This window comes from Malaclemys terrapin, chromosome 4 (assembly GCF_027887155.1).
Source record: "Malaclemys terrapin pileata isolate rMalTer1 chromosome 4, rMalTer1.hap1, whole genome shotgun sequence".
Taxonomy (NCBI): domain Eukaryota; kingdom Metazoa; phylum Chordata; order Testudines; family Emydidae; genus Malaclemys; species Malaclemys terrapin.
The window spans coordinates 138396295-138421541 of record NC_071508.1 but is presented as its reverse complement, the minus strand read 5'-3'; the positions used below and the strand labels follow the sequence as shown (position 1 = coordinate 138421541).

At 40.2% G+C, this 25247-nt stretch overlaps 1 protein-coding gene and 1 long non-coding RNA gene across 10 annotated transcripts in view; one reads left to right on the top strand and one right to left on the bottom strand.

Annotated features, from left to right (window-relative positions):
* Nucleotides 1-402: 402 nt before the first annotated feature.
* Nucleotides 403-25247, bottom strand: part of WDR89 (WD repeat domain 89) — a 95255-nt gene continuing 70410 nt past the window's right edge. For all 9 annotated transcript variants that reach the window (XM_054024808.1, XM_054024816.1, XM_054024815.1 and 6 more), the window contains one exon: nucleotides 403-1899. In XM_054024808.1, coding sequence (XP_053880783.1) covers nucleotides 699-1899 — 1201 coding nt within the window. In that variant the 3' untranslated portion in view covers nucleotides 403-698. The remainder of the gene's footprint in view (nucleotides 1900-25247) is intronic.
* On the top strand, nucleotides 4245-25092 carry LOC128835378 (uncharacterized). The gene is made up of 3 exons (XR_008444640.1): nucleotides 4245-4639; nucleotides 5725-5792; nucleotides 24680-25092. It is a non-coding gene; the product is annotated as an uncharacterized LOC128835378 (long non-coding RNA).

Genomic DNA, 25247 nt, shown 5'->3' with positions numbered 1-25247 from the left:
TTTTTTTTCTAATCAAAACACCCAAATATTGTCAATTATAATACTTTTCATAAGCATAAAAAAGGCTACAGGTACTTCGGATATAGTAAGTATTACTGTTTTCTAGAACAAACACACACACCTGCTATAAAGTGTGTTCTGTGAACTACTGTTTATATACTTGTCATTAAATAGTGAGAATAGTGCAAAACAATACCCTTTCTCTATTTCATCAATAAGTACTTCCTCTAAGAATTAGTAAGTAGCACTAAGTCCTTAATATATTTAGCAATTTCATTCATTAAATTATCTGTAAGGCAAGTAAGAAAAAGATGGCTACAAATCTGAAATCTTTTAAAATGTCCAAAATATATTACTGCCCACAGTGAAATGAAGTATACAAGTTGCAGGCTTTTATTCTAATCCAAGATCTCTGTGCCAATATTTTTTATTTGAAATAATCATTTTGATATAAAAATATACAATATTTTAAGACACACTTTGTTCAATGAATACAAAGTAAATGTTTACCCTTTTAATAAGTATCAGTTGCTTTTAAAAAAAAAAAAGTTATTCACATGATAAAATGAGGATCATTTCTAGGTAAAATTTACATACTAAATTATATTTGCCACATAGTGCAAACAAATCATCACCCCAAATATATTGCTCAGAACAGTGAAAAATTCTACAAATTTAAGAGTCCCATTTTCATAATTTTACTTTTTCTTGCTTTTGAGAGAGTTGCTGTGAATTCTCACTCGCTGCTGAACAGAGGAAACAATTTTCATAGATGCCTTCTTTACAAGGGACCTTTCCACAGCTCCAGGTTTCCATAGCAACAGCTGTGCATCCTCTCCACCAGTCAACAAAGAATCATCTGTCATGTTCCAGTAGAATGAGCGAACTGCAGCAGAATGTCCTCCATGAAGGGTGCCCACAAGGCTCAGTCCATCAATGCCACAGTTTATTAGGTGAATGTTTCCCATAGCTGTTCCACCAACAATAAACAATTTGTCTGCCTTTTCATGGTACAAGCCACCTATCAGATAGTTTAAGTTGCTATTTTCAATGAAGACTACTTCTCTGACATCCTGAATCTGCAACAATGTCATTGGTTCCTCAGTATCTATTTGAGTAAGATCCCACCAACAAAATCCTTCCGTATGTGTCATGCAATATACTTGTTTATAATCTTTCCCAGACCAACCAATAAAACTTACTGATGAATTTGAATTACAAGTTGCAATCAAAGCATCATCTTCATTTTCCTTGTTAATATCAAACACATTAACCAATCCATCAGTTGATCCAGACGCTACCAAATTGGGTTTCATAGGATGGAAACATATTTTAGTGATATCATCATTGTGAGTCTCTGAATAGGTTCCTAAGGGCTCTTTAGCTGCGCATGCATAGTTTGTATTACTTCTTGCATCCCAAAACACCATGAATGTGTCCTCTTCAACTTTTTCTGTCCCAGCGCAAACTATAAGATCACTGCAATTAATATCAAAGCTGATGAAAACATTTGAAGGATAACCACTGAATAATTGTATAGTTTCCTGAGTAGCTAAGCGAGTATCCCAACATTTTATTGTGCCATCACTGCATGCTGAAAACAACATATTCTCACTTGTATGAGCAAATCTGACTCCATTAAGTAACCCAGGATGGCCACTATACTCCCTTAGCAAGTGTAATGTTTCTCTACTATATACTTTAATTGACTTATTGGAACATGAAACAGCAACTAAGTGGTTACTTTCTGCTTGAACAGATTTCGAAACATCTATATCCAGTAAGTAAGTGGAGTCTTCAGTTAGTGCACAACGTTTTGCTATGCGCAGATTAGCAAACTGTTCTTCTATCTTCTCCATAGCAGTTGTCAGAAAGACTGTACCCAAAGCTGGTAGGAATCTGCAATACATCAAATCTCAAATATATTATTTGAATTAAACAAGTTTCAATTATGCAGAAATTCCAGCTCTTAAAAAACTCTGAAACAGCATCTTTCACAACAGATCTCATGCATAAAAGTAGGTTTAAATTATTCTTACACCACAACTACTGTCATTTGATATATACACAAGAGGATAAAGCAGAAATAAGTATGAATACAGCAGCCTGCTCCATCAGGAAACCATTTTGGTAAAATGTGTTTTAAGATAAGTATTTTAACTAAGCCGATAAAATCTTAATTGTTCTCTTCGTGAATCATTTGCAAGTTGTTCTAGCCAAATTTGCTTAATACTACTCATAAGTAGGAAAGCAATGTTCTTGTCAAGTGGAAAGACACTCAAGTCAACACCCTAACCTGCTCAGCTATATGTAATAATACCTGAAATGCTACTCGGCAGTATGATGGTCAGTTAGGGTCAGATTTGCCTAAGGATGGCAAGATAGGTGCCTTGTGGGGTTAACAGAAAAGCTTAAACAGGGTAGATGCCTAACTCTCATTGGTACCTAGTTAATGGGAGTTAGGCACTTAACCTGCTTGGGTGCTTTCCTAAATCCCATGAGGCATCTATCTGCATTTTTACACACCTAAATATATTTGTACGTCTGGCCCTTAGCGCAAAGGGTAAAATAAAGAATTAAAATACAATGAACACTACAGTACATTTTTGTTTAAAGTAATCCAAGGTAGGATAAATTAGGAGTCATGGGATGAAACTGAGAAACAGAGAACAGCTTTTAGATTGTGGAACTGTCACTGAAGATCAATGGTGAATGACCTATATCAAACAATTTTTAAAAATAGACTGCATAAAGCACTTAACACACTGTAGATAAAAACCTTACATTCAGATGCAATTTCTTCTGTGACATTACTGAACTGTCCTGTAAATCTAAGATATTTCTGTAAATGTACATACAGGTCCTAAAATGTGCAGATTACTCATAAAAAAACCCATCATTTCCTAACATGAAAAGAATCCTATTCCAAAATATATGAGGTGCCCTACAGGAGATCTCTTTTTACCAAGCATACCCTGTTTTCTACATTATAAAGCAGTAAGAAATTGTGCAACTACAGTAAAGGGTTGATGCCAATTCTGAATCAGAAAACTTAACACAGCCTTTAAATTGAGATAATTTGCCATGATGCCCAGTTTCTGTCCGTTTACAGACTTTGGCCACTAAAAAGGAACAAAAGTTTCTGAAATTTCATTTGGTTATGAAAACTTAAAACAGAAGTCAGACCATGTGGCTGGCAAAGTTTACAGGATGGACTGAGCTTTTCTTTTTAAATAGAAATCAGCAATAATGTTAATAAAAATTTATCTAATTGAAAAACCATATACCAAGTTCTATGGGGCCAATTCTCCCTCCAGTGCCCTTCATCTTGTATAGATATTTATGCCATTGTAAATTGAGTGTAAAACATTATTACAATAACTCCCACAGACTTCACTGGCAGCTTTTGCAGACCCCCAAACCAGCAACTACTTGTGTTAACTGACCATTTTGCATGGGCGGGGGATTTGTGCAGGGAAGGGACTGACTGTCAGGAGGGAAGTGTGTGGATGGATTACAGGGGAGAGTGAGGGAGGGCTATATTACTTGTTTTAGATAAACCTTTTAAAATTTCCATGAAAAAAAATTATCAGCTACCATGGGTTACCATAGAATGTTCTAGAATGTATCTGAACTTTTATATAGTTATGGGTTTGTCTGTAGTGACTGGAAATAGATAGTTTGGGGGTAGGGAGGTGTTCATAATGTGTAAAATATTCATCTTATGATGAAACAATCAGGACCAAATTCACACCAAACTTCAGTTTAAGTACACACTTACACTCACAAAAGCTTAATTCCCAAGTCACAAATAATCTCACAAAACTATTTGCTTCAGTAATATCCTGTGACAATAAGGTTCCCAGGTTAATATTCCACATCAAAGCAACCCTACAAAATACATCTGCAAATGCATTTTTTGCTACAAAATGCAGACATCCTGTGGAAACTCTTTCTCCCCAGAGAGAGAAAGTACAATATTCTGTCTGGCACAACAGTGTGCACAAGTTTAATCATCACAGTTTACTTCTTCCAAACCTTTCTGGATAGGTCTTCCAGATTAGGCATGTGTTCAGCAATGCAATTACATAAACACCAGCCAGTTCATAAGCACTGTTCAGTAGACTGTAAGCTCTTCAGAGCAGGGACTGCAACTTACTCTGGGTTCATTAAGCTATACCTACCTAGATAGTGCTTTTTCAAAAATAATTATGTCCTTACTTTTCCTTGATATACTAATTGGGTGAAAAATACTCACCAGATAGTTTTATGACAGTACTTCAAAGATGAGGCAATGGATAAAAAGGCAAAAGACACAAATTATAGTTTTGAGAGAGAAAAAAGTGGCTTAATTATTTAACAATGCTCAGATAAATCTGATCTGCTTTTATTTTAAATTAAGGGGAAAACAGATAATTTTATTAGTATCAGAAAACAGAAATGGAACATAGCATATTTAATCAAGATCACTGAAGAATTACAACAGAAACTTATGTTTTAAAGGAGTATTTCCAAATTTGTGCCTGCCTGTCGACACAGGAGGGAAGTGGTCTGCAGAACCTGGGGTAATCTCTGAACTGTGATGACTGCAGAACATGTATATAGTGGGTCCCAGCCAGATTGTGTTTGTAAGAAAAAGGTAATTTTCCATGTTGACTTAAATTTCTACCTCAAAATAATCAAACCCTTTTAGAACAGAAAGATCAAGTAAACTCAGACAGACATTCTCCTGACAAATGTCAGCCATTTGGAAAATAACCTGTGATTGTTTAATATTACTGACTTTGATAAAATATATTATTCCATGTGCAATTTCTGCAACACTCATCTTGTGTGTCAAAAATTTTACTAACACAGGGAAATGTCAAATTATAGTCTACAGTGTGCACAGTCTGCAAAGTCCTACTTCAACTTAACATATTGGGGTTCTCTAGAAAACAGAATGGCCTGGGGCCTCTTCTAGTTGTTTACTCCAAATTTTACAGTTGTAGTTGCTCTGAAATACTGGGGGGAAATGTTTTCATGTTTTCCAGAGAGATGTAATTTATATGTACTGGAAGATGGGGGGTATGGTCTTTCAATTCTATTTTCAATGAAATGGCTGAAAGGGGTTTATGCTGCACTTAACAGCTAGCATGTCTCACTAAAACCTGTTATACTAATATGCAACAAAATCTCTGCTCTGGTGAAAAATACTTTAGTCTATTATGAATTCCTGATTGAAGGTTATATAAACAATTCATGCTAACTTCAGGGTGTAGCTGCCAGCCCTTCCTTTTCAGAAGGGGAAGTCACTGTTGTATTTTGGTGGGAGAGTTTAAATAGGAGGAATAGGATGTGTGTTAAATTTATGAGATAAATAGGAAATAATGATCTTCCAAGCAAAACAGAAGATAACTAAGTGTTGGAATGATGCCATTTACAAGAATATATAAGGCAAATGATGCTACGTACTCAAGAATGTAGTCTGTGATGCAGTGTTACCACACCCTCCATCTGCCAAGCCTGCAACAACTTTGCCACTGTTTCAACAGGTCTACTAATGTTTTGATCTTAGATACAGTAAAGCACCTATGAGATTAGCAACCAGGTGCTATCCTTGGAAAAGAGGGTGCACAGTTTGTAAATTAGGTTTAAAATTAACCTAAAGGAAATTTCCAGCTGTTGTAATTTGTATTTTTTTTTTATTATTATTTTATAAAGTGTTTTTTATTTGAATTGCAGAAATGTGGGGCTGGAAGGGACCTCAAGAGGTCATCTAGTACATCCCCCTGCACTGAGGCAGGATGAAGGTATGTTAGCAACAAGAAGGTGGTCAGGAAAAGTGTGGGCCCCTTACTAAATGGGGGAGGCAACCTAATGACAGAGGATGTGGAAAAAGGTAATGTACTCAATGCTTTTTTTGGCCTCTGTCTTCACGAACAAGGTCAGCTCCCAGACTACTGCATTCGACAGCACAGTATGGGGAGGAGGTGACCAGCCCTTTGGAGAGAAAGAAGTGGTTCAGGACTATTTAGAAAAGCTGGACGAGCACAAGTCCATGTGGCCGGATGAACTGCATCCGAGGGTGCTAAAGGAGTTGGCGAATGTGATTGCAGAGCCATTGGCCATTATCTTTCAAAACTCATGGTGATCGGGGGAGGTCCCGGATGACTGGAAAAAGGCTAATGTAGTGCCCATCTTTTAAAAAAGGGAAGGAGGAGGATCTGGGGAACTACAGGCCAGTCAGCCTTACCTCAATCCCTGGAAAAAACATGGAGCAGGTCCTCAAGGAATCAATTTTGAAACAACAGTCAGCATGGATTCACCAAGGGCAAGTCATGCCTGACTAACCTAATTGCCTTCTATGATGAGATAACTGGCTCTGTGGATGAGGGGAAAGCAGTGGACGTGTTATTCCTTGACTTTAGCAAAGCTTGTGATACAGTCTCCCACAGTATTCTTGTCAGCAAGTTAAAGAAGTATGGGCTGGATGAATGGACTATAAAGTGGATAGAAAGCTGGCTAGATCGTCAGGCTCAACGGGTAGTGATCAATGGCTCCATGTCTAGTTGGCAGCCGGTATCAAGCGGAGTGCCCCAAAGGTCGGCCCTGGGGCCGGTTTTGTTCAATATATTCATTAATGATCTGGAGGATGGCATGGATTGCACACTCAGCAAGTTTGCAGATGACACTAAACTGGGAGGAGTGGTAGATACGCTGGAGGGTAGGGATAGGATACACAGGGACCCAGACAAATTAGAGGATTGGCCCAAAAGAAATCTGATGAGGTTCAACAAGGACAAGTGCAGAGTCCTTCACTTATGACAGAAGAATCCCATGCACTGCTACAGACTAGGGACCGAGTGGCTAGGCAGCAGTTCTGCGGAAAAGGACCTAGGGGTTACAGTGGATGAAAAGCTGGATATTAGTCAACAGTGTGTCCTTGTTGCCAAGAAGGCCAACTGCATTTTGGGCTGTATAAGTAGGAGCATTGCTAGCAGACCGAGGGACGTGATCGTTCCCCTCTATTTGGCATTGGTGAGGCCTCATCTGGAGTTTTGGACCCCACAGTACAAGAAGGATTTGGAAAAATTGGAGAGTCCAGCGGAGGGCAACAAAAATTATTAGGGGGTTGGAGCACATGATTTATGAGGAGAGGCTGAGGGAACTGGGATTATTTAGTCTTCAGCCTAGCAGAATGAAGGGGGATTTGATAGCTGCTTTCAACTACCTGAAAGGGGGTTCCAAAGAAGATGGCTCTAGACTGTTCTCCGTGGTAGCAGATGACAGAGCAAGGAGTAATGGTCTCAAGTTGCAGTGGAGGAGGTTTAGGTTCGATATTAGGAAAAACTTATTCACTAGGAGGGTGGTGAAGCACTGGAATGGGTTACCTAGGGAGGTGGTGGAATCTCCTTCCTTAGAGGTTTTTAAGTTCAGGCTTGACAAAGCCCTGGCTGGGACGATTTCGCTGGGGATTGGTCCTGCTTTGAGCAGGCGATTGGACTAGATGACCTCCTGAGGTCCCTTCCAGCCCTGATATTCTATGATTCTAAGTAATCCTAGACCATCTCTGACAGGTGTTTGTCCAACCTGTTCTTAAAAACCTCCAATGACAGGGATTCCACAACCTTCCTTGGTAACCTGTTCCAGTGCTTAACTATCCTTATGGTTAGAACATTTTTCCTAATATCTAACTGTAACAGGGTGCTGGCCTAAGAGGCACTGAACCAGCCCGTTAGCTCAGAACCTGCTAGCATAGCTCCCATAAAGGGGAACTGACTGGAGCTGGCAGGGCTCATTAAAGGAGCCTGAGAGCAATCACCTGTGAGCCTGCTAAGAGGAAGGCCTATAAAGCTAGCAGGAAGGAAGGGGGGGGGGGGCAGGAAAGTGAGGACCTGTTGCTCCCAGCTAGCTGTAAGAGCAAGTTGTTCCCTAAGGGGCTAGCTGGCTGATATTGAACTGTATATACACGTGGTGGTGGGAAAATACAGGGAAATAAAAGGGCACTGGTGTGTGAAAGAGTGGTCTCCAGCGAATTTGTACTGCGAGCAACAAAGCGCTTGTCTACACTAACCTAGTCTCCCTTGCTGCAAACTAAGAGGATTAATTCTTGCCCCGCCCTTGGTGGACTTGGAGAACAAATTATCATAGTCCTCTTTACAATAGGCTTTTATATATTTCAAGACTATGATGTCCCCCCTCCCCCCCCCCCAACCTTCTCTTTCCAATGCCCAATTCTTTCAACCTTTCTTCACAGGTCACATTTTCTAAACCTTTTATCATTTTTTTTTGTTTGTTCTTGTCTGGACTCTCTTCAGTTTGTAGTTTGTTCACATCTTTACTGGCACCATTAGAGTTTTCAAAATATGGAGCTGGTCGACCACGAACACACACAGCAACAAACTGGGTGGATCAGCCTTATTGTTTAATCTGGTTGCTCACTCCCCAAACCTACAAGGCTCCTGAACAGATCTCACAACCATTACAAAGAAATATGGCACAGGTGATTTCATTTTTATTCATAATGCTTAAAGCCTCTCCAATTAAGTAAAGGGGAAAGACTAATTGATTAATTCCTGATTTACACCTTCATCATCTATCTCTAGAAAGTATTACATAAGCCTCATCTTGTACTGAGAACACCAAGTAGAAAAAAATATTCCCTACACATTGACAAGATTTGGACCAAATTTTTCATTTCTGTGGAAGCAGGACAATATCTTGGGGACAACAAATGCTGTATCATCGCTCCTTGAATTTTAACCAGTAGAGCTCTCTGAGGTACTAGCAAAACCTCATGACACAACCTGTGCATCAGATCCATGTCCTTCTTGGCAGGTGGAGGTTAGCTGGGAAGTACAGGGTCCAGTACTAAGAGTGATTGTAAGTGCTGTTGTAATAACTGGGTCAACAAATTTACCCTAATTGTAAGGAGAACAAGGAAGCACTGGTTGTCCTGCCTGCAGGGTGAAACCCAGCTTTTTGTTTCTCTCTCTTCCAACTGAGGTGGTGTGGATGAATGCCCTTTCCAGTGACTGGGTGAGATGGAACACCAACATTTAGTAAAGACACAGACGATGTTGGTTAACTAAGGAAAGCAAATGGAAGATCTGACTGAAGGGATTTGGCCATTATTTGTAACTTGTATTTGCTACCTTGGAATCTGATTGGATTCCCAATTAGTGTTGGATGATCGAGTTACAGCAGTGGCTACGCAGCTTTCTTTTATCTGTGGCTAACCAAGAAGTTGTGACCTTGTATTTTGGACACGGACTTGGCCACTTATCTATGGCTTTGTCAACTCACTATCAGACTATTACATGAAGTTAACTCTTAAATCCATTCAGAAGCTGAAGCGAGTACAAAATTCAGCAGCCTACTTTTTAAGCAGAGTGTCTCACTTTAAGTACATTTCACCAGTGCTTCATTATCTTCACAGGCTGGCTTTGGGTTTCTGGGAACACTTTAAGGTATTAATTTTGACCTATAAAGCCCTATTAAATGGCCGAGGGTCTGCTTACCTGAGAGACCCACTCCCCTATGCCAAACTGCAACAACTGAGATCAGCAGAGGCATTCAAGCTGCAGCTTCCTTGGTTGAGAGAGAAGCAGCTTCTTGCAGGGCACTTTCTGTGAAAACACGCCAACTTTCAAGCTTTTACACCTACCAATCTGAAACAGCCTAAATCTGTGGACTTTCAGACTATGCTGCAAAGCTCACCTTTTTACTGGCTTTTGGGGGCAGGGGAGAGTAGAGAGAGGATGGAATGGTCCCCTGAAGGGGGGAGGAGAGGGTGATATCTTTTTGATATATAGGATAGCTGTTTATTTCTGATTTATGGTGGAGTTTGCTTCTGATTTTCCCTTACATTTTTAAAGTGTCAAGGTGCCAAGTGTCTGGGGTAGGTACATTAGAATTCTAAAGAAATAGAATAAATATTTGTCAATTTTGCAGGGCTAATATGTAGTGTTATCAGAACATATATTGTAATGTTCTGTGCTTGGCATGATAGTTATAAACAGCATTTCCCCAGCTAAAGAAGACAGATCAATGAGTCATTTTAATCCAACAAGGTTTTCAAAAAATAACCCAGTGATTCATAAAGTAGATTCTCTCTCTCTTTTTAGAATGGCTCCTGGGAATCGTGAGATTCTGCAGCTCTTCCCTTGTTCCCAAAAAGGAATGTCAATGCAACAACGTATACAAATTAAATCACATCTCTCTGAAATACATGGTGGAAAATGGGAGAAATGAGCTGTTTATCTTAGAAAGGTTTAATCAGTATGTAAGAGTAACTTATCAATAGGCGAATAGAAGCATTTATTAAAAATGAAAACAACCTACAGATTTGGCAGCCTGCTCACTGCAGGTCAAAAACCAAACACAGCAAGTGGTTTGAACAACTGTATGTGGAATCATGCTCAGTTCTTTCCCACTCAGCAATGAAAACAAACCCTCACTCCCTCCCTTTCACAATTATTAAACGTTAAAGAAAAAAAATTAAAATGAACAAGCAATCACTGGCAAATGTAAAGCGGTCCACACAGCTGCAACAAATATGTGGTTTTCATTTTACAGTGAAAACACCAAGCACAGCACTGGTTTAGGAGAACACATTAGCATTTGCACAACATGCTCCACTTTTACTCATAGCATAATGCTTTCTGGAGCCTCCCATATCATCAGCACCAGTGCGGAAAACAAGGTGAATCAGCCAAGTCTACTAATTAGTAAAAGGAAGCACACGTAGACAATTACTCAGTATATTACAATTCCTTGTACAAAAAAGGGTGCCAACATGCTTTACAAACAACTGGAGAAAGGATTCCAGCTCCAAACTTACAAATTAAACAGACAACAAAATTTAGGATGGGGGTAAGGTGCAACAAAAAACAAGGAACAGAGGTAAACATAAGTATGTGCTTTGAGAGTTTGTGCTATTTGTAAATACTGCAGTTGATTTTGTTAATCTTACTGAGATGAGAACAACAGAGATGTATGTTTACTGGAAATAGGTTTTAAGAAGAGACTTGGAGGTGAAGAGGGTAGAGGCATGGCATATCAGGCCGGGAGGGAATTTCAGGCATAAGGGGCTTTGTGGAAAGTGCAAAGATGAGACTGAGAGAACATGTAAGAGGCAATTAATTGTATGGCTTGTGCAACAAACAGAAAATCAGAATGGTGAATCCAGTCCAGACATTTGTTTTTTCCTTCCAAACAAATCAGCTAGGTCTAAGTTCCAAGTGGCATGTCAAAGGCAGTAAAACTGAATCTAGGGAGATTTTGTACCTGTACAAGAGAGAAAATTATTACTCTTAATGGGCAGAAGGGAGGGACAGACAAACAATGTGGGGGTGGAGGAGAAAATATAAACCTTTGTCATTCAGCAAGTCCAATTCCATCTCTACTTCCTCACAACATGTGTCATCGGAGTATGATCCGGCCCAAGAACAACAGTAAAGGCTAAGGGATAGGAAAAAGGAGCAGGGAAGTAGGCTTAGGTACCAGGGGCAGTAAAAGGAAAAATGTAAATCAGACAACCAGAAGAGCATCAAGGAGAAAGTCACAGAGGCTTAGTACAGGCAGTGGTTCTCAACCTTTTTGGGTTCAGGACCCATTTGTAAATGTTTATGGCCTGTCATGACTCAGAAAATAGTCTGGGGTTAGAGACCCTGGAGTAGTTTTGATTGGATCCTGCCCCCTGGGGAGCTTGGGTCCTGCCTGGCACTCACCCCACAGTGGCAGCTCCTGTTCTGTGGGGCTGGCTAGACTTGGGGCTCTCTGCTCCAGGCATTGTAACCTCTGGGGTTGCAGTGCCACTCAGGTTTGGCCCCAGCCCCCTGACTGGACCAAATCTGTTTGAGTGGCGTTATGACCTGGCTCATGGGGTTGCAGTGACACTCACTCAAATTTGGTCATCCTGTCATCATGATGGCTGGGGCAAACCTGAGTGGCGGCACTCCTCCTGAGTGGAGGTTGCAGTGCCAGGAGCATGAGATAGGCGTCACAGGAGCTGCCATACAACCCTTTCAAACGTTCTGGCGACCCAATTTTGGATCCCAACCCACTGGGTGAAAAACCCTGATCTAGAGGCTCAATAAGAATTAGCGGGAAAGAAGACTACCTCTGCAGCAGGGGGCACTTGCAGGTTTAAACTATTGTATATGGTGGATTCTCTGTTCACTTGAAGTCTTCAAATCATGATTTGAGGACTTCAGTAACTCAGCCAGAGGTTATCACTCTTTTACAGGAGTGGATGAGGATCTGTGACCTGCAAGGTGCAAGAGGTCAGACAAGATGGTCCTGTCTGGCCTTAAAGTCTATTAGTCTACACAAGAAGGGAACAAGAACAGTTTTGTACCCTAATCTCTTTGCTTAGAAACATTCCCATCAATACAGAATATGAAGTTTCTTCTTCATCACTATACAGGATTCACAGAGATGGACCACGAAAATGGTGTTTGCATCTAGATTAAGTGTAGATTAAGTTTCGGGTTAGTCAGCACCAACTTGTTCTAGTACAACTTTGCTCCAAAGAAAGATGGAAGTTTTAGAAAGTCAGTTGTTCATTTGAATCTTGGCTGCATCCAGACTGGGGTACATATTCCATTCTAATTTTGGATTTGTTGTGAAACAAAAATTGTACGGATAGGCATAGATAAAGAAAATTCAAATATAGAGCCTGGCCCAAATTCACCATTCTAATTCTGGCCATCTCTATTTACATTATAACTGAGCAGGAAAATTAGCAGAGTAGAAGTACAGGTAAGAGAAATTGGATAGGAGGTGAAGCACAAGTTGGAGACCTACTGATATAAAAACCATGAACTAGAAAAGGAAAGTTAATAGCAGCAAATGGGATCACAAAGCAGCACAAGAAAGGATTGCTCTCCGTAATAAGACTACATGAGACAGACACATAGAACAAAATTCAGACAATTAGGCCAGATCTATATTAAGTGATTGCAATAATGCTTAAATAACCAAAGGAAGTTTTAATTCAGAAAATCTTAAATATTTAAGAATGACACTGCCATTAAATAGAGTGCCAGCTGTGCATTTGGTTCCAGAAGACAATGCAATAGAAAATTCTAATAAAGACAATTACAGAAAATACAACAATGGCCAAAGTGTTAAATGCCTTTTTGCTTTAGTTTTCGCCCAAAAAATTACAGTGATTGGACAACTAAACATAGTGAACATCAGTGTAAATGGGATAGGATTTGAGGCTAAAATAGGAAAAGAACAAGTTAAGAATTACTAAGTTAGAAGAACAGGAGTACTTGTGGCACCTTAGAGACTAACACATTTATTTGAGCATAAGCTTTCGTGGGCTACAGCCCACTTCATCAGATGCATGTAGTGGAAAATACAGTAGGAAGATATATATATTTACACAGAGACACACACACACACACACACAGAATATAAAACAATGGGTGTTACCATACTCACTATAAGGAGAGTGATCAGTTAAGATGAGCTATTATCAGCAAGAGAGAAAAAGAACTGTTTGTAGTAATGAAAATGGCCCATTTCCAGCAATTAGACAAGTTAGATGTCTTCATATCAGCCAGGCCTGATGAAATACATCCTGGAATACTTAAAGAACCGGCAGAAGAGATCTATGAGCCATTAGCGATTATCTTTGAGAACACGTGGAGAACAGAAGAGATCCAAGAGGACTGGAAAAGGGCAACTATAGTATCTATCAAGAAAAATAATGAGGACAACTGATGGAATAACAGACAAGTCAGCTTAACTTTGGTACCCGGAAAGATAAAGGAGCAAATAATCAAACAATCAATCTGTAAGTACCTAGAGGAAAATAAGGTAATAAACAACAGTCAACAGCCAAAAACATGTGTCAACCCAACCTAATATCCTTTTTTGACCAGGTAACAAGCCTTGTGGATACAGGGGAAGTAGTAGATGTAATATATCTTGACTTTAGTAAGACTTTTGACACTATTTCACATGACCTCTTAAGCAAACTAGGAAAATATAGCTTAGATGAACCTCCTATAAGGTGGTTGCACAACTGGTTGGAAAAGCGTACTCAGAAAGTAGTTATCAATGGTTCACAATCAAGCTGGAAGGGGTCCCACAAGGCTCTGTCCTGGATCTGGTTCTATGCAGTATCTTCATAAATGATTTGGATAATAGCAAAAAGAGTATACTTATAAAGTTTTCAAAGGATACCAAGCTGGGAGGGGTTGCAAGTGCTTTGGAGGATAGGATTAAAATTCAAAATGATCTGGAGAAATGGTCTGAATAAAAAAGGATGAAATTTAATAAGGACAAATGCAAAGTACTAGACTGAGGAAGGAACAATCAACTGCACAAATACAAACTGGGAAATGACAACCTAGGAAGGAGTAATGCAGAAGAATGATCTGGGGGGTTATAGTGGATCACAACTAAATGAGTCAACACTGTAATACTGTTCACTTGTTTTGCAACGTCATTCTGGGATGTATTAGCAGGAGGGTTACAAGCAAAACATGAGAAGTAATTCTTCCACTCTACTCAGCACTGATAAGGCCTCAACTTGAGTACTATGTCCAGTTCCGGTACCACACTTTGAGAAAGATGTGAACAAATTGGAAAAAGTCCAGAGAAAAGCAACAAAAATGATTAAAGGTCTAGAACAGGAATAGGCAACCTATGGCACATGTGCCAAAGGCGGCACACAAGCTGATTTTCAGTGGCACTTACACTGCCCAGGTCCTGGCCACTGGTCCAGGGGGGCTCTGCATTTTAATTTAATTTTAAATGAAGTTTCTTGAACATTTTAAAAACCTTTTTTACTTTACATACAACAATCATTTAGTTGTATATTATAAACTTATAGAAAGAGACCTTCTAAAAACGTTAATGTATTACTGGCACGCAAAACCTTAAATTAGAGTGAATAAATGAAGACTCGGCACACCACTTCTGAAAGGTTGCCGACCCCTGGTCTAGAAAGCATGACCTATGAGGAAAGATTGAAAAAACTGGGTTTGTTTCATCTAGAGATGAGAAGACTGGGGTGGAACATAAGAGTCTGCAAGTATGTAAAAGGTTGTTATAAAGAGGAAGATGATAAATTGTTCTCCTTATCCAGTGAGGACAGGACAAGAAGTAATAGATTTAAATTTCAGCAAGTGAGATTTAGATAAGATATTAGGAAAACTTTCTAACTGTAAGGGTAGTTAAACACTGGAACAAATTACCTAGGGAGGTTGTGGAATCTCTGTCTAACCTGTTCTTAAAAACTGCCAATGACGAACACCTGTCAGGGATTATCTAGATAATACTTAGTCCTGCCTCAGTGCAGGTAACTGAACTTGATGACCTATCAAGGTCTCTTCCAATCCCACATTTCTATGATTCTAGAAACATTGCCATTTTACAGATGTGCAAGACAGAGAGATTAAGTTACTTGCCTGGGTGGCAGTGTGGGTTTGCCATGGGCCATGATCTTTAAAATCTATTTGCTAATACTGGTTCTCATATGATTTACTGTATAACTTTAGGCAACTACTGTTTTCAAATTGGATTATAATCCTCATTTTTAAATGAGAATAATGATATTTGCTTACTTCACAGTGTTCCTTATGTAGGAAGTATTAGTAAGTCCAGTCAGTGGCAAAGTTGGGAATAGAGCACTGTTCATTACGCTAGGCCACATGGCAAATGTGAGTCATCTCCTGTGATGGGTCAGAGGAGCCCCATACCAATAAAGGCGGCGTTAAGGAGAACCTTTTAGCTCAGCTAGCCCTGCCCAGCTATAGCTATGGCCACTGCCAAGCCTGGAGGGGGAATAAAAGCAGACAGCCTGGCTCAGTTCAGGGCTGACTGGCCAGGAAGGAGCTCTGCCTCTCTTTACTTACAGAGTTGTGGAGATAGCCTTGCTAGCTGGAGCAGCCACTGGGAGGAACAGTTAGACCCCAAGGAACATGCAATGCTCAAATCATAGGCCTTGTCTATACTACCGCACTAAGTCAACCTAAGTTACGCTACTTCAGTTATGTGAATAACTACCTGTGTGAATAACATAACTGAAGTTGACGTAGCTTAGGTCAACTTACCACAGTGTCTACAACACTCTGTGTCGATGGGAGATGCTCTCCTGCCAACTTACCTTACTCTTCTCAGGAAGCTGCAGTACCAGAGTCGACGGGAGAGCGCTCTGCCATCGACTTAGCGGGTCTTCACACCAATAATTTAGCATACATGTGCTTAATTTAGCAATACATATGCTAAATAATACACCTATAATTTAGCATACATATGCTTTGTGGTACCAAAGCTCATTCTTTTAAACCCATGATTACAGCATTTTCTGGATGCTTTGCTTATCATGCATCCATAACCTTAAAATTTGTTCCTGCTGTTCACAGCTTCTATTGAGAAAACTGATGAGAAATTAATCTGAATTATCCTCCTCCTGTGCAGATGTGGTATTACTACTCCCACTTCATATTCTGAAAAATATATTTTTATGCAAGCTATCATTTTTGTAATACTACACCAATGTCAGTGCCTTAGTCACAATACCATGTTTTAAGAGTAAACACTTACTGATCCCTATTAATGAGGAAACAAAAATTTCCTCAGTTGTTTCCCCAGGACTTTCATGGGGGTACCTCTGACCAACCCACACAGCTGGTCACACCTTGAACCTGGTGTTTGGATTACATATTGATACAGAAGAGACCACAATCCAGCCACCGCTTTGGATACACTATTACCCCACTAAGGCAATGGTGAGAATTCTCTAGCAACCAGACAACTTATGATCCTAGTCTGTCCACAAATTCCCAGGGATCCCATCAAATTCCAAAACATAGTAAAAGTCAGCAGCACTCTGCCTACAGGTCAAATAATTACGGCTCTGGTGAGCCATCCTCCTCTACACATAGCCACTGAAGTTCTGATTCCCAAATGATGGCTTCCTCCTAACTGTCCATACAAACCTCCTTGGTTTTCTGACAGTCTGATCCAGACAACAAGAAGAAAATGGCACAAAACAATAAGATTAAACATCAGTGGCATCTAGCCCTTCTAGGTGAAGCTAAAGTGCTGCAATAGATCTCATCAAATGAGGTACTACATGAAACATGGTTGAATAGCTACTTGAAGGGTGGGGATTAAGTCAAAAGTCCCCAGAACTATCTAAAACCTGTGGGGTCTTGTGGAAGGATATATTTATCATTCTCTATAGTGGTAAATGCTCAGTTCACAAAATCATATTACATGACACAGAATCGCATGAAGTCTGAACCTTCAAACTCTTCAAACGTTAATTAAGTGGGAGTTCTGCATATGGCGAGCTTGCAAATTTGGGCCTTGTCACCGGTATCCCTCAGCCTCACTGGTGATCTAGAAATGTAGTGGTAATTAGTAATCCTGGCTGGGTGTGATGGAGTTTAGTTAGAATGACTGACCCCAGCTGTGAAGAATCAGAGAGAGGATTATTTAAACAGCTGAACTCAGTCAGGGAGAAGACCCAGGAGACAGGTACAAGGAGAGTTCCCTCTTTGAGAAAGGCCTGGGAAAACTAGGCTGGAAAAGAATCAAAAGGGAGCAAGACAGGCCTGCAAGGAACAGAGAAATCCCTGAGGTAAACTGCCAAAGTCCTTGGGGGAAAATGTGCCGGGGAAAAAACAGCTTAGGAGAAATTCTGCAAGATCTAGGAGTATACACAAAAGCAGAAGATAATTCAGAGAGGCCTGAGAGGGGCAGAAGAATTATTAGTTGGAAGACACTGGACTCCTGGAAGGGGAGTGAACTTTTGTCCCTTGGCCGGAGGGCTAGGCCACAAAACACCCAGATAAAGACACAGGGAAAGACACAGACAGGCCACTGTGGGAACAAGGAAGTGGGACAGAGGTACAAGAGGCCAAGTCCCCTGCAATATAGTGCTCTGATGCCAGGGAAGTGCTACAGCAGTAAGAGCAACCTATTACAGCTCTTGAGTTATTTTAGTAGATCAATTTCAGTTGGCCAATTTAGAATGAATAGATGACATTAACAGGTATCCCCATTCCTTTATCTGGAACATATGACATCATATATGCATTATACACACAAATCTCACTCAGACATGCACATTCAATTATTTGAAATCTGAAAAACCTGCCTTATAGTGAGAGATTTAAGGAGCTTACTCTGTTTGGTTTAATCCAATAGATGGTCAAGAGATGATGTCATCAAAGTCTGTAAATACCTACATGGACAAAATTTCTAACAGTAAAAGATTCTTTAGTGGACAAAAACATAACAAAATCTAATCTCTGGAAGCTGAAGCTAGACAAAATCAGACTAGAAATAAGGTTCAAATTTTAAACAAAGGATAATTAATCATTTGAACAGCTTGTCTAGGGATGTCATGGATTATCTATCCTTTGAAGTCTTTAAATAAAGATTGGATGTCCTTCATAACAAATTCTGCAACTCAGAAAGAAATTATGGGCTTGATCCAGGAATTATTGGTGAAATTCTATGGTCTGTGTTATGAAGGAGGTCAGATTAGAAGATCACAGGAGTCCCCTTCTGGCTTTAAAATGTAGAAATCATAATTATGACAATTTTTTTTTAAGGTCTTAACACATTACACACTTTCAAACTGACATTATGTCTTCCAGTAAAATAATAATCTCCCCAAGGTCAGAATCTGAGTATATTTTGACCAACTGAATGCAAGTGGATTTGTATTACTAGTGAAAGGAAATTTGTCACACAGCTGAAGAGTCTGGGTTTATTTTACTGATTGTGTTGATTGGAAATTCATTAGTTATTACTATTATTTATTAGACTGACTAAGTTAGTAAGAGTTGTGTGTTGTGAATTCCCTTTTAGTTTTCTTTAAGTGTGTGTGTGTGGGGGTAAGCAGACAACACAGCATAGGTAGTAATCTTTGTGGCGATAGAGAAAATAGTGGCTTGGGAATGGGGAGGGCAGCAGCGAGGTTGTGTGGTGATGTCCCAGGGTAGCAGGGATTTCAAGTTGTAAGTATGTAAGCAGGAGTGGGATATAAGGGTGATATGGGAGTTTGAGGAGCTCAGGTAATGAGGTGAGTGGGGCTTTGTACAGGAGAAGCAAAAAGGCAGATAAGGATTAATGCTTTTCCTGCCTTCTCTGCCCAACAGACTACTATGATTAGCAACACAGAGACTCTTCTCCCTGGCAAGCAGTAACAAGTGCTACACACCTCCATGCTGCCCCACATTCCAGCTCTTTCCCCATCCCCTGCAAAAGATGCATTAACTTCCTGCTAGTTCCCAAAACTGCTGAGCTGCACGATGTTTGGCAACATGAGTCCCACTGTGATTCATCTACAGATGAGTGCAGATGATTTCTGGCAATGGAAAACCACAAAAGGCTTGTCAAATCCAGACTGTGCCCTCTTGTTTTTTTTAAAATGAAGGTGCAGCCTTGTTTTGTCAGCACAGTTTAGCTGAAACCCCTCCTTTTCACCAGCCCCTCCCACTACTTCAGTCTCTAAGAATGAGTGTGTCCCAGAGAAGAGGTGGTTACAGCAATTTGGGCCACTCCACAATGAAGGAGGCTGTCAAGTTGGGAAACAGCTGACAGAGCTGAACAACTCCATTGTCTCTGTTTGGCAGAGATCAAATTGTTTATGATCGGGGAGAATAACTGACTAAATTATGATTTCAAAAGCAGTATGTGTCTTAGGTAGGGGTGCGTGTGTGTGTGTGTATATATATACACACACACACACACACACACACGGTGTAATATATCTATATTACATTACACACACACACACACACCAGTTTAGCTAGAGGACCCCTTGCCTCCCAGGATGCCACTTCAGATTTGGCATGTGTGTCCATCCGACCATGGTTTCAGGGGCTACTTAGGCACCTGAAAACTCTAGCTTTTTTGCAGATAATTTAGAAATTATCTGACAGAAGCAGTGTATTTAATTCCTATATAAAGAAAAAAATATATACATAAACACCAATTAAAACCACATTTTAAGTAAGTTTAGCAAATGTTCCCAATCCTGAGCCTTGAGGTATCAGTTTTGGAGCCTTAACACAGATATCAGAAACACAAGTTTAATTCTTTGTATTCTATCTTTAGTAGAGATAAATAAAATCTGCTTGCCCCTACAATTTTTTTTAAAATGTCTTTGTAGAGGGGCGAATTCACCCCTGCGGCGCCTCCTGCTGGTCGTCTCTGGGAATTAGCTCATTTCAGCACTGGAGCGCCCTCTGCAGGCCAGTGGTCCACCTGTCCTCTGGCCCTTCCCAGGACCCGGTGCCCCTATTACTGGGCTGCTGACCCCTGGCAGTACCCCACAGATCTGGGTCTCCCCTCCCTGGGGAACCCCCAGCCACTATCCCCACCTCACCTCAGAATAAGGCCACTGCCAGTCACTATCAAGCCCCCACTCCCTGGGGCAGACTGCAGTATCAGCCACTCATCACTGGCAAGGGAGGTTTGGACCTGCTGCCTTGGCCTACCCCTGGGCTGCCCTCTGCAATCCCCAGTACCCCTTGGCCTCCTACTAGGCCGCACCCTGGGGCTTTCCAGGCTGGAGCTCCCTAGCTCCTCAGCCTGTCCCCAGCCCTGCTCCACATAGGTACTCGGTCTCTAGCTCGCTGCAGCCAAGCCCTTCTCCCTCTGAAGGCAAAGAGAGACTGTTTGGCCTCTGGCTCACAGCCTTTTTATATAGGGCCAGCTGAGGCCTGATTGGGGTGTGGCCCAGCTGCAGCTGCTTCCCAATCAGCCCAGCTTAGCAGCTCCCAGCCACAACCTTCCCCCAGGGCTGTTTTAAGCCCTTCAGGGTAGGAGCGGGGTAACCACCCCGCTACAGTCTTATGTTCAAATTATGAAGAGGAGAATGAGACAGATAAATTTATTCCAGGAATGTTTAAAGGTAAATAAATTATTAAAAAAACAATCAATACTACTCCAGATATGAGCTAATACAATGGATAATGGCATGGTCTCATCTTGGAAAAATTGTTAATGGCCTTGTTGATATCCTGGTGTTTTGAAGCTTCACATTCACAGACTAAAATTACCAAGTCACTTAAGCATTCCTCTCCCATTGTGGATCTTAAATAGTCCTTTACTTTCTTGAGCACAGATAAGTACCTTTCACGTGATGCTGTAGAGACTGAAAGGCTCAACACAAAATCTACACTAGACAGCAAAGACTGGTAACCCCTTGGTATGTCACTGAGAACATTCCAGAATTCAGAAATTGAAGTCAATTTTTTTGGTGCAATGTGCTTCTTGGCAACTTCGACTTCTGCATCCAGATCACAAAAAATGGTACCTGTTGATCCTGCAATTATTTTCAATTTCTCATAATCAAGAAAATTTTCACTTTTTGGGTCACAAGCAGTTAGTGCAGAAAGTAAACTGGAGTTGAAGTTGAATCCTCTTATCAAGCTCAGCAAGAATTCTGTCCAGAACAGGATAGTAGAAATCAGATTTTATAGATTGAGTGCTCTTGGAAACATCATGTGTTAATGACTGACTCAGTGTACTAGAAACAAATAAGGCCAGCTTGAAGGAAGCTTGTTAGGTCTTCTTGCCATTTTTTGTATTGCTGTGCTGATAGGGTCCGACTGCCTGACCCGAACTACCAGTTTCAAGTTCCTTGGCAATGATCTCATCTTCATCACATAGTACTTTCCATTTGCTTTCAGATGTTCTTATTTCTTGAAGAATTGCTTGCTACTAATTCCATGGCACTTGATAAATTCAATTTTTTATTCTGCAGTTCTTCTAAAGCACTATTAAAAATTTTGAATATTCTTTCCAAAACCAAGAGATTCAACAGAAAGGGATAGCTCCTTAGCCTTACCATCAAATCCTTTCCAGAGCTAACTGATGGTCCATCAGCTCTCTGAACTGAAATGGCTTCCAGTGTTTCCACTACAGTGCCGTAACTTACATGCAGTTTTCAGAGGGAGTCATACTGGTACGACCAGCGAGTTTCACATACTGTACATAGCTCAAGTACCTTCTGACCTAGCTCCTGCTGTGCCTTAAACAGTTCATGGTGCTTGTAACCACTGCTAAAAAAGATGCCAGTTCCTTGGCAAATGCAAAGACTTCCTGATACTGGGTGATGCTGGAATATGTATCTGCAATGACAAGATTAAGCCTGCGAGCATGGCAGTGCACATAAATAGCAGGCATAATCCTTTCCTGAATTTGACCTTGTACTCCTGTTAAGTGCCCACCCAGATAAAAGCTCCATCATAGCACTGAGCAACAATGTAATTAATATCAAGCTTCAAATGCTGTAGTTCTTCAATAATCATTTTTAAACAGATTCAGCATTTAGATTTTCCATGTGGCAGCAGCCCAGAATTCGTTCCTGAATGATTCCTTTTCGATAGTAGCAAAAAAGGAGACAGTTCTTTTTTTTTTTGATGCATCTTTAGTTTCATCAACAAGGACTGAAAAATACTTGATTTGTCCAACCTCTTCAACAATGCTTTCTCTCGGGAGTTCTGCTGCAGAATGTATTAAATCATTCTGGTACTGGTGAGAGGTACAGTGTCTGTGACGCTGTATGGAATTTGGGGACACTTTAGGATATTATGAACACCAATATTGTAAAATTGCAATGCGTTGTGCCAAATATGCCATGTAAGATATCTGCAAAAATGTTATAATTTGTCAAGTATAATAATCTTGTTTATATGTTTGTATCACTTTTGTATTATGAGTTATAGGTATGTACGTATGTCTGTATTTCAAACTTGTGCTATGCTTCTGGGTGACACCCCCAGAGAGTTTGGCATCAGCACTGCCTAGCCTGCTTGATGGCTCATCAAGGAACATCAACTGTACAATTAACCCACTGAAAGGGTCAAGGGCTACACCTTATGACTCAGCAAGGCATGCAGGCGCATGCATATGGATAGAACTCTTCCAGGCCATGTGCTGGGCAGCTTGTGTTCGGAACAAAGGAAGCACAAGCCACGTGGCAAAAGACCATAAAAGGCAGCTGCATCTTTTCCATTTTGTCTTCAGTCCTGCTTCTTACCTCTGGAGTAACCTTTCTTCAAACAAAGCTCTGAACAAAGGACTGAATGACCCATCCAAGCTGTGGATGTGTTCCAGAGGGACTTTTAAGCCAATAAACTCACCAATGCTAGGAGTCTGATACATGAACTTTGAATCTTTGTATGTATGTGAGTGCTTTACCATTTAACATCTCTCTTCTTGTTCTTTTTTCTTTATAATAAACATTTAGTTTTAGATGTTAAGGATTGGCTGTCAGTGTGGTATTTTGAGTAAGCTCCAAACCTATACTGACCTGGTAAGGTGGCTGGCCATTTGGGGTCAGAAGAACATTTTGTATATGTGAGCAGAGTTTAAATAGTTTCTCACTGTACTGGACCTGTGTGCTGACTGGGAGCGAGAGAACTGGAATGCAATAAAGGGGGCTGTGTGATTTCCTTTTTCAGCTTCTCAATAACCAGTGTGGGGGATCGGGAGCACAATTTGTGACTGGCTGGGGAATTTAACTTCAGGGTTACCCACCAGTCTTGGGAGTATCTGCTCTCCCTTTTGCAGCCTGCCCTGAACTTGGCATTTCCAGTAAGGGCTGCCCCAGACACACTGGATCACAGTGTCCATACTTGCTTCTGAATCTATTCAAAAGGCTGGGCTGAGTGGAAGCAACCAGCTCAAGAATTTCCATGAAATTGCCTTGATTGCTAGAGTTACGTATTTCATCATGCCCTGGAAAAGCAATACCACGCAGTGCACGGATACCTTTAAGAGTGTCTCAATATGCTGGCAATTTTCAGCTATGGAGCCTGACGACTAGAAACAAGTTGATCTGCAACGCTTTTTGAACTGCTGATCCTAAGTTTCAAGTAGTTTTGCGATGAAATGAAAACTGCCGTATGCCTGGAACTGAATGGATGTTGTTTTAACAAACTATGAAAATCTTTCCATTTCTTAAAGCTATGCCCAATGAATGTTCTGTTGTTGAATTGTTCTCCTGGTCCAATTTTGCTTTGAGTAGCAAAATGATGGCATGGAAAGCAAAAAACAGAATCCTCTACAACTGAGTATTCAATAAAGGGGTACAAAGAAAACCAACTACAGTTGAAACGTCCACCATTTGTAGGATATAAATCCACCTTAGGCTGTATTGGTTGTTCCTCTTTGTGCAATGAAATAAGCTGTGGAGATGATGTTTTTCCTGTCATGAACAAAACCTTCTGCCCCCGCTGGTGATGTCAGAGCACACAGGACATCCTTAGATATGTAGTTGGTGGCCATTGATATACTGGCACAAGGATCATTATCCTGTTTGTTTTTCTGTGTTGACTGCAGGACAATGTTACTTGAGGAAGCATATGCACAGTTCATTTTCAAGGATGGTTCTTCATTGTCACAGTTTTCATGGTCAGGGGCCTTTCTTTTTTTAAAAAAATGATAAAATATTCCTCTGCCATGGTGGTACAGGTGTACATTGTACACGAGATTATTTTTTTTAAATCAACTTTTAAACATAAAAATAAAATATAATAGTGTAGATTTTATTTTATTACTATATTTGTATTAAATATTATTTAAAGGCAACACAGCAATGCCTTTCAATGAGGCAGTGAATACTTGTGCAATTAATGAAACAAAACCACATGAAACAAAAATAATTTTTTTTGTTTGTTTGTTTGTTTTTTACTTTTTTCAGGCTTTGGCTTCGGCACTGAATAGTAAGGCTCAGGCTTCGGCCCTGGACCTCAGCAAGTCTAACACCATCTCTGGCGATCCCATTAAAATGGAGTTGTGACCAACTTTGGGGTCCCAACCCACAGTTTGAGAACCTCTGATCTACTCTATTTTAGTCAATTGTTTTTCACTCCACTAAAACGGTCTTTACTTAATTTTAACATACATAATTAAGTTTTATTTTCTCTTTTATTAAGAAGGGGGATTTATTTTTCTATTTATTTTGGCATTTACATTTATCAGTCACAATCATGTACATGACTCACTAACACTTGACTCCATCGTTACTATTAGTATCAGACTTGGAACCGTATTTCTCTCTTTCAAATGTTAAGTTATTTTACAGATATAATTAAAAATACAATTTGAAAATAAGCGACCTTCATCTGCACAGTGTCTAAACGTAGGTATTTCGCTAATGTTAATGACACTCGATATTAAATAGTTGCTTTATTTTTTTTTTTTCTTGAAATTGGCATGCCTAAGGTGAGTACAAGCTAAGTTTACATTCTAGAAGACTACTACTATTT